Genomic DNA, 10,576 nt, shown 5'->3' on the forward strand with positions numbered 1-10,576 from the left:
GTGGAAAAGGAAGGGCGCCTTTTGCGTCTGGATATACTTAGCAACAGAAGGGCGCCCTGTACGTTGGGCACGAAGTATAGGAAACTTGCATGGTTAAAAAGAAGGGCGCCGCCTACGTTGGGCACAACTTCCGCCTCATTTTTACAATGCGAGAACTCTATCTTGTATTTCTAGTATCTTTGATAATACTAAAGCGCTAACCGCAATGTATTCGATGTTCGAAATACGCAGAACTGTGTGGGTACCATCCAAGATGGCTGCCATAGATTTAGCCAATCAAATTTCGCTAAGCACCATCGTTTGCAATTGCGCCCTCAATTTACTCAGAGGGTTCAGTACAGCTAGCTACCTGTATGTTTGAAACTCGAGCGTTGCGGTGTTTGGGTGTAATGTACACGATTTTAATTTTAATTCCTTGGTACTTTATTTTTGAATAAGATGCTCCACTTGGCCTCGTTTTGGCTACAATAGTTCAATAATTTGTTATTACCATTACTCATTATTATTAATGAAATAATAGTCAGTCAGAGGACTTATTAATATGTAATAATATGTATACTAAGCCTGAAAGTGGCTGTTTACTACGACGGCCATCTTGGATGGTACACATACATAACTCTGCATTGCTGCGCCATCTTGTCAACACTCTAGTTGTTTAAGAGCTCTATGGATTACTCGTGCAACAGAAAAAAACGTCGCATGGAGTTAGTGAAAAATGGAGATCTAAATGAAAAAACGATGTATTTCAGCAGGTATTAAAACCTTTTTGTTTTATTTTAGGCCTTCTTCAAAATACCTATGCCACAGCAGTTGATTTTTTTTTGCCGGAAAACCAAAATAGTTTCATGCATGCCGACTTGCCGATCGGTTAGCGTGAGACCTGACTGAACTCTGCAGAAAATCCACATCAAACTTCGCATCGCGATGTAAAACAAAATGTCGGAAAACTTTTCTTTGACGCATGCGCATTTGCATAAATGTCTACACACATACTACACACAATAAAAAACAAAAGAAATGTGAAAAGTGATTACAATAGTTCCTATTGCATTACATGCATAGGAACTAAAAATGAAAACATATTTATTAATTTATGTAATTCATGCATTTATTTCAATATTTTCTGGTCACTTGCATATTTTCCCACATTTGCTAATGAATGCAAAAACCCCTGTATTTTATGGTAAAATAAATAAATTGGTTCATTTCATAGCATGTTGTCATATATTTGAATAATCCACAGTGTGTGCATGTCCATCCGCAAACATAAATCAACTGGAAATGTGACATCATAATAGAGAAGTTAAATCCCTTCTTTCTAAACTCATTTCAAAACATTGAACTCCCACATTTTACTCTGTATATAGGTACTTCCTCCTCTTTAATTTCATCCATAGTATTGTCCATTTCTACTGTCATCCTTTACCCACTTCCTCCTTAATTTCCTCGAAAGTATTGTCTATTTCTACTGCCTTCCTCTTTTCCAACCAGCATCACATCCATGTTCCTTTGTCACAAAATAAAAATGTACTGCCAGTTCTTGTTCCCATTTGCTTAAATCTTGTCACACAACCCATATTGATCACTAAAACATCTAAACTGTCTGGTTTCCAGAATGCCAGTGGCATCAGTGCCTTATGGATCTTGGATTGGACTATCCAATAACCTAGGGGAAACCTGGCATCATTGCCTTCGAAAGAATCTTGGACTATCCAGTAATCTAGGGGAAAGCTGGCATCAGTGACTTATGGATCTTGGACTATCCAGTAATCTAGGGGAAACCTGGCATCATTGCCTTATGGATCTTGGACTATTCAGTAATCTAGGGGAAAGCTGGCATCAGTGCCTTATGGATCTTAGACTATCCAATAACCCCGGGGAAAGCTGGCATCAGTGCCTTATGGAAATTGGACTATCCAATAACCCTGGGGAAAGCTGGCATCAGTGCCTTATGGAAATTGGACTATCCAATAACCCTGGGGAAAGCTGGCATCAGCTGCCTTATGGATCTTGGACTATCCAGTAATCCAAGGGAAAGCTGACATCAACTGCCTTATGGATCTTGGACTATCCAATAACCTAGGGGAAAGCTGGTATTATCACCTTATGGATCTTGGACCATCCAGTAATCTAGGGGAAACCTGGCATTAGTGCCTTATGGAACTTGGACTATCCAGTAATCTAGAGGAAAGCTGGCATCAGTGCCTTATAGATCTAATTGCGAAGCACTTCTACAAATGCATCACAATAAAATGCAATGCAATTACTTGGCGAGAATTACCGGCTCAGTCTTCATCAAGGCCTGGCTGTAAAAACTAAGATGCTTGGTGCACAAAAAAGTCCCCAAAATTATTTTAAAAACAGTCAACATCAAGTTGTTATTCAACATTTTGGGCCAAAAATAGAGCAATATGTTTGTTTACATCGAGTGCACACATACAATGCTACATGTACATCGTTGTTCATGCAGCTGGTTTGAGTACGAGTACAATAATAATAAATAATAAATAATAAATTGGAGAATTTGTATAGCGCCTGTTTAAAAAATAATTTTTTGTCACTGGCGCTTAAAGATAAAAGAGTTATTGATTAAAGAGATAGGTTTTAAGGAGGGTCTTGAATGCATCAATATCAGAAGTTGATATTAGATTAGGTGGAAGAGAGTTCCATAATTTCGAAGCGGCAAAAGAGAAAGACCGTTCGCCAGTATGAACATGTAGCACTCTGGGGACAGATAACCTGAGAGAATTTGACTGTCTTGTGGAACGTGAAGATAATTGTTGTGAGATTGATGAAGAAAGATAGTGGGGGAGTAGCCATATATGCATTTATGAGCAAAAAGAATAATTTTGAAGTTTAGGCGTTTACTTATCAGTAGCCAATGATGGTCTTTCAAGATAGGTGAAACATGATCACAAAGTTTAGTGAGACAGACAACATGTGCTGCTGAGTTCTGAGGCTTTTGCAAGGGTCTTAATTGAATAGTAGAGGTCCATACAATAAAGAGTAATAATATTAGCTCACATTTTGCCATTCCCTCCGTTCTGCTTCTCCTGTAGATTGCTTTCGCTTACACACATGTTTATAGAGTGAGGAGTAATGTTGCTTTATGTCATGTATGTACTAGTATGGCAGGTCATGCACGTGTGTAGTATGCAAATTGTATTATATAGCACATTTTTAGTTTGTCTCAAATCTGCAACTGACTATTAGCCTGTGATGGAAGAAACAGGAAAAACATACTTACATTTCCTGTAGGTTTGGGAAAATCGAGTTCATATGAATAAGGGTGGTCAATTTGTTATCACGCAGCAACAGTTTTTTCATCTTTGTCATGTTTGGTTCAAAAGATACAGCAGTGAAACTTTCTAATACATTGCCACTTAGGTCCCTGTTAATTAAAACAAAATGACTTTTACTGTACAAATCCTTGTGCTACTGTATCTACCCAGCTAGAGTACAGTCCTAAAGTTTATAATACAAATGCCATACTAGAGAGAAAACATCAAATTATGCATCATTAAAAAATGTTTGTGAATATTTGTACTGTAGATCTGAAGATCTGCAAACTTTCAGGGACTGGGTCATTGGTCATAATGACGTAAATGCTACATATTGCATTCGTAAAGAGCTCAGCAGTTAACTGTACATTACATGAGCATTTAGGGACTACTGTAGGTCATTGCTCATAATGACGTAAACGCTACATATTGCATTCGTAAAATAGAGAGCTCAGTTGACAATTGGGTGGATCATAATTGGGAGATGCTAACTGTACATTACATGAGCATTTCAGGGACTACTGTAGGTTATTGCTCATAATGACGTAAACGCTACATATTGCATTCGTAAAATAGAGAGCTCAGTTGACAATTGGGTGGATCATAATTGGGAGATGCTAACTGTACATTACATGAGCATTTAGGGACTACTGTAGGTCATTGCTCATAATGACGTAAACGCTACATATTGCATTCGTAAAATAGAGAGCTCAGTTGACAATTGGGTGGATCATAATTGGGAGATATTAACTGCATATTACATAAGCATTTTAGGGACTCCTGTAGGTCATTGTTCACAGTGACGTAAACCCTACATACTGCATTCAAAAATAGAGAGCTCCGTTGACAATTGGCTGGTTCATAACTGGGAGATGTCAACTGTACATTACATGAGTATCTCTATACACAGTACTGTATCGAGTTTTTAGAAGGAAAAACCAATTATTGTATACTTACAAATTTGTTAGGTTCCTTAAATTTTTGAAAGTATTATCAGCTAAAACTTTAAGTTGATTATCAGCAAGGTTTCTACATATAATCACCAAATAAAAAACTATTAGATCATTTTAAAATTAAAATATTGAAACTAATATAATAAAGTTATTGATTATGAAATTGAAAATTTGATATATCTAATCCATAAAGCAGCTGCAGGGAAGCAATTTGCCGCAGTGGGAATGGCTTTGTTTCCCAACCACGAGGTCAGGATTTTAATCCCTCGCTGTGAATTTTGCTTGTGTTCTTGAGCAAAGCACTTTATCTGCATTGTTTCCCTCCCCCAGGAATGTAAATGTCTACCTGGTGGGGTTGCTTGCTATTGCGCCAATATGGTAGCAACACTTGAGTTTGTCAACCCAATGACCAGGGAAAAAGTGCTATACAAATACCAAGTAACAAAATAACAGGGCTGTTTAATAACAGGGCTGTTCTCTTTGGCATTAAACTTTGTGTAGAAGAGGATTATTGGGTATTTATTGGTTGGTATGCCATGTTATTATTATATTGTAGATAGGTAGCACAATTTGTACATTTGGCTTCTTATAAGTACAGATGAAATTGATGGGGTACATCACAGATTCACAAAAAAAAATTTTTTTTTAAAGTCTTTTCATTTAAAAAAAGAGGAGATAAAAAAAAAGAAGTAAATCACATAAAAGGTTGTATAAGCTATTACACCGATACTTTGCAAATATATTCATCAAATATACAGTTTTAGCTTCAATTCCAGAAATAGGATTTTGGCACTACACTTCTTCATCTATTAAAACCAGACAAAAACATCTAGCAAAATAATGTAACATTTTAACGCTAAGATTCTGTTAATAAAGTAGTTGCTGTTGGTTTCATCAAGATTTAGTGGATTAATGAGTGTACATATAAAATAAATTAAAATGTAAGTACTCACATTGTTTCAAGATATTTAGCTCCATCAAAAGATCTGTTATTCAATTTAGCAATTTTGTTATTGCTAAGATCCCTACAAATAGAAGTACACAATACTAGCTTACAAAAAAGTCACAGGTTAAAATAAAGCTCACATATTCAGTTACATATATGTGAGCATTTATGATGTTTTGATCAAAATTACTGATTATAATTAAGAATATTAATTACATAAATTAAAAGATAGAAGTCACAAAATGAGCCTTAAAATGTTTTTAATGCATGTTGGGTGGTCTAATACTGGATTCACACAAAAGTAAAGGTATTAATTATAGGATTACAATCTAATACTGGATTCACACATTTCACTGTTCCCTGCACAAAAGTAAAGGTACTACTTGTATATATAGGATTATCTGTTCACACAAAAGTAAAGGTACTACATTTTTATCTGTTCACACAAATGTAAAGGTACTATATATAGAATTATCTGTTCTAATAATTCCCCACCGAGACTCACCATCACTTTGACATGATTAAACAAGCCTTGCTTAAATTTGATACAATTGTACGCAGACAGTGAAAATATGTCCGATGCCAGAGTGGAAGCTGCATGCTTGCTTGAGAGAGCAGATTAGCTCAACTAAACTGGTGGTAGCCACTGTGTGTGCGCTGAACGTGGAGATCTCTAGATCCCCGGTTCAATTCCAACGCCGCTCTAATTGTGTTTCAGCTGCAGGGCTGAAATATAGTTACGATAGCTCACCATCTTTCAGATGAGATGTTTAAGCCATTATTTTGTGATGTCTGCAATGTGAAGTGTACTGTACGATTCACCACCAGAAAGACCCCACTAGAAAGAAGTCTTCGGACTTATCTGGTTGTCCTTGGTGTGATACACACTGAATACCATGCACATTACATGTTTTCTAAAATCTTGGGAACTTTACAGGTTTTCTCGTTGATGTATTTTTTTTCTTACAACTAAATTCCTTATTATTGGTGTCATGGTGCAAGATATTTTTTCCATGTAATGGTGCAAGATATTTTCTATGCGTGTCATTGTGCAAGATGTTTTCTACATGTGTCATGCTGCTAGATGATTTCGTGTGTCATGGTGGAAGATGTTTTCTATGTGTCATGTTGCAATATGTTTTCTACATGTGTCACACGAAATGTTTTCTATGTGTGTCATGTTGCAAGATGTTTTCTGTGTCATGGTGCAAGATGTTTTCTATGCGTGTCATGGTGTAAGATGTTTTCTACGTGTCATGGTTTCTACGTGTGTTATGGTGCAAGATGTTTTTCACGTGTGTCATGGTGCAAGATGTTTTCTACACATGTCATGGTGCAAGATGTTTTCTACGTGTGTCATGGTACAAACTGTTTTTTACATCTGTCACAGTGCAAGAAGAATTTTATGTGTCATGGTGCTAGATGTTTTGCATGCATGTAATGGTGCAAGATGTTTTGCATGCATGTAATGGTGCAAGATTATTTGCATGACTGTAATGGCGCTAGATGTTTTGCATGCATGTAATGGTGCAAGTTGCTTTGCGTGCATGTAACGGTGGTAGAGGTTTTGCATGCATATAACGGTGGTAGATGTTTTGCATGCGTGTAATGGTGCAAGATGTTTTGAATGTGTGTAATGGTATTAGATGTTTTGCATGCATGTAATGGTGCAAGATGTTTTGAATGTGTGTAATGGTACTAGATGTTTTGCATGCATGTAATGTAGAAGTTTTGCATGCATGTACAGTAATGGTGCAAGATATCTCTAAATAAACTAGTAGGATCCATGCTGACTTGGACCTTTTTGCTAAGATGTGGTCTGAATCGACCACTGTTGTTTACTTACAGATTCACAACAAGTGAGTCTTTTCTTATAGCTCCTGATGCTACTTGTGTGAAATTGTTTCGGCTGAAAATCCTGTATATTAAAATGGAAAAAAAACTTGTGTGTTAATATCATGATTCAAGGATAATTTTATAAAATGTATGGGAGAACCTCTACTAAAATATAAAACAAGTATTACTTTAATTGTTGTAATTAATATTAAATTATAATTAATTTGATTTCATTTCATTTTTACAGTCACCTGAAGACATTTTAGTTATTTTATTTATTAAACTTCTCACTTAAAATACAGTGAAAGAAACAAGTCAACAGGTGGCAAGCACAACTTTTACGACTTGTTCTTTTTAACTCAGTTCGAGGCGTAAGCATTATTGAGAGGCTATGCTTACACCAAAGCTACAAGCCTAGCCTATGTTTACGGCAAGGTGTGTTATTCACTAGCCATGTTTGGACGCCCAGATGCAGCTACTCAGTAGCCACTCTTCGTTGAGGCGTGAGCATTGGCTTTGCGTACAGTAGCTTCTACAAAGTTTTCCAAAAGAATAGACATTGTGATAAATTTTGGCAGGAGCTACATTATTCTGTGTACACTAGCCTACACTAGGCCTTTCTTACCCCAGGACTCGCCATCATAGTCGGAAAAAAATATTGCCCTGTTGGTTTGCTCAAGTTTGCCGTCTGTGATTGAACTTTGTTCTTGGATGGGTTTTTTTGTGGAACAGCCTGCCCGATTATGTATGCCTGCAGCATTAACCAGGATTTTCAAAAGCCGATTAAAGACTCATCTTTTTAATTCACAATAAACCACTCTTCACATGTGTTCGTCCATATTTTTCATTTTTGTTGGTTACTGTAGGTTTATAGTTACAAACATCATTATGACACACTGTGAAATCAATAGCTGGCCGGTCGGTGAAACAGTGTGACAAAGTATGATTCTATTTTTTTGTCTGTTTTGTCGGTTATCAGGGGAGGATTTAGGGGGAAACTCAACACCCTTTTGGAAGGTAAAAAATATGGTTGCCCAAAACGCCTCAATCAGACAAACTCAGAGGTTATTTTCGTTATATGCACCTACACAACATCTCTCACATTCGCCGCTGTCTCACGCTTGGACGCCACAAATTCATTGGTGCAGTCGTTGGAAAAATCTCGCATTGACTATTGCAAAGTCCTACTGTACGGTCTTCCAAATAAAACTCTTAATAAACTGCAAATTGTTCAGAATACAGCAGCATGGATTATAACTAAGACATCCCGATATGAACACATTATTCCAGTATTAAAAGACCTTCACTGGTTACCAGTACAGGCACGGATTAAATATAAGCTGCTTAACAAACAAACCTCTGCGATCCCAAGATTATTGTACTTTATGTATCAAATGGTGAGAGGGGTTTTGCAAAGGCCGCACCTAAGCTCTGAAATCATGATCTGCCGTATCAGCTCCCCACTGCTTCTTTATTAAACATTTTTTTAAAAAGCACTTAAAACGCAATTATTCATTTTAAATTAAAATCAATAACTAGTTACAGCAGCACTGTTTTTAATTCTGGATATATTTATGTCATATTTTTATATTTCTAATTTTTTTACTGTATTAATATATTGCAATAATATAATTGCAATATTGTAATTATTGCCTGGATTTGAGATATTATGCAATGTTTAGATTTTTATTGGTAATTTTTTGTAATTTATTGTAGCCCAAGGTTTTTATAACATTTTTTATAAAATCTTGTCAATCAATCTGTATATACTGGAGCCATATTTTTATAAATTATTTTTTACTGTATCATTTTATAAATATTATTGTAATTAATTTATGAATTTGAGATGTTCTTAATTGTTTATATTTTGATTGGTAATTTATTATAGTTTAAATGTAGCTTAAGGTTTTTATAACATTTCTATTATTAATTTTGCAATCTAATTACAGTATTTAATTAATTTGTATATCCGATAACTGTCATATTCTTCGAAAAAATGTATATTTTTGTATTCTATTTGTATCCTTAATGTAAAGCGCCTTTGAACATGAGTACTCATGAAAAGGGCGCTATAGAAATTTGGTAAATAAATAAATAATTAAATATATATATCATAATAACAGTGTTCGAATAGGAAAATATTATTCATATCAAGCATAGCTCAACGAAAAATTCCCTTATTTCAGTTGTAAGAAAAAGTGTCTCTGGTGGCATTCAAATTGCAACCTCTTGCTATAAAGGCGAGTGTCGTACCCATTAGACCACTGAAACCTACAGGGTATAGGCAAAGATCAAACCCCCAGACACTTTCTCCCATCTGACTGAAACTCTCACAGTGGAGCTGTGGTTAAGCTAGAAAAGCTTGTAGGTTGCAGCATAGAGAAAATAGAACAGTTCTATATTCTCTATGGTTGCAGATAATTAATCAAACATTTATTCAGATGTGTTTTAAATTTTTAATAGAGGGACCCTGAACATCAGCTGGCCTTCTTGGTCCAGTTGGAAGGGTCACCCTCTATAAATAGAGTTAGAAGAGGAGAAGTAGTAAATAATATTCAAATCAAGTGTGCTTAGCACTGTAAACACAATATAAACAAACAGATAAATAATAACAGTGCTCATATAGGAACATGGTGTAATAACCGAACCAAGCATAACTCATCTTCTTAAAGACATGAGTTGGTAACCAGTGAAGCTGTGAGAGTAAGGGTGCAACATGGTCAATTTCTACGCTCGGAAAATGAGTTTGGACCCGTTTTATTTCTTTATCAATGAACCATGAAGTAAAAAATAGAATAAGAATAATTGAAACAGAAAAGTATTGAACAGTGTACAGCATTGTGGCAAACATCTACGTATTCTCTGATTTTGGAGATATTTCTGAGGTTGTAGTTAAGTGATTTTGATAATGATGTAATGTGATCTGATTTGATATAAATGTAAAAAATGAACTGAATTAGACTGTATTAGGTTCACTTTTTTCATTTCATAGATGTTGTTATAAAACCGTATTAACAATACAAGGTTTAAATGAGACTATGATGTATGTCTAGGTCACAAAGTGAATTTTTGATATACCATGATGCACCTAAACTTTCCAGCGTGCTTGCAAATACCTTCATGCAGTGCTTTTTACAGCTGTTTTTTTGCTCAGTTTTAACATCACTTTTTATGATGATGGCCACTGGGACTTAAATGCAAGGGGTGCTAGCCAAAAATATAAATATTAGACAGGCCACCTACCCACACAGGGCTTTTAATATATTTTCGCAGGCCGCAACAAAACTGCCATCGGGCAGCATATGTCTTGGCGGGTGCCCACTGTGATTTAGGTGGATGGAATTTCCAGCCATGATCACATATGTACAGTATTAGAGCCACCTTAGGTTTACATATGTTAGATAGTTATTATTTCATTTAGTCTTTCAAACATTATGTACACAAAAGAAAGTTACAATAAAAACCAAACCAACCAAATCACTGCAGCTAAGACAGTTGACACAACCCCGAATTCAGTTAATTATTGATTGATGACTGATTACAAAGAAATCAGACAGACC

General features: G+C 35.7%; 1 protein-coding gene across 1 annotated transcript in view; it reads right to left on the minus strand.

Moving 5' to 3' along the window:
* The window catches only part of LOC117104136, a 17,591-nt gene extending 10,495 nt beyond the window's left edge, over window positions 1-7,096 (minus strand). Inside the window, exons 1-4 of the mRNA XM_033244823.1 lie at window positions 7,027-7,096; window positions 5,188-5,259; window positions 4,239-4,310; window positions 3,248-3,391 (exon numbers count right to left, since the gene is read on the minus strand). Coding sequence (XP_033100714.1) covers window positions 3,248-3,336 — 89 coding nt within the window. The 5' untranslated portion in view covers window positions 3,337-3,391; window positions 4,239-4,310; window positions 5,188-5,259; window positions 7,027-7,096. The remainder of the gene's footprint in view (window positions 1-3,247; window positions 3,392-4,238; window positions 4,311-5,187; window positions 5,260-7,026) is intronic.
* Window positions 7,097-10,576: the final 3,480 nt, after the last annotated feature.

Source organism: Anneissia japonica, unplaced genomic scaffold (genome assembly GCF_011630105.1).
Source record: "Anneissia japonica isolate Jap-2015-1 unplaced genomic scaffold, ASM1163010v1 scaffold2946_len44076_cov179, whole genome shotgun sequence".
In the NCBI taxonomy this organism is placed as follows: Eukaryota; Metazoa; Echinodermata; class Crinoidea; order Comatulida; family Comatulidae; genus Anneissia; species Anneissia japonica.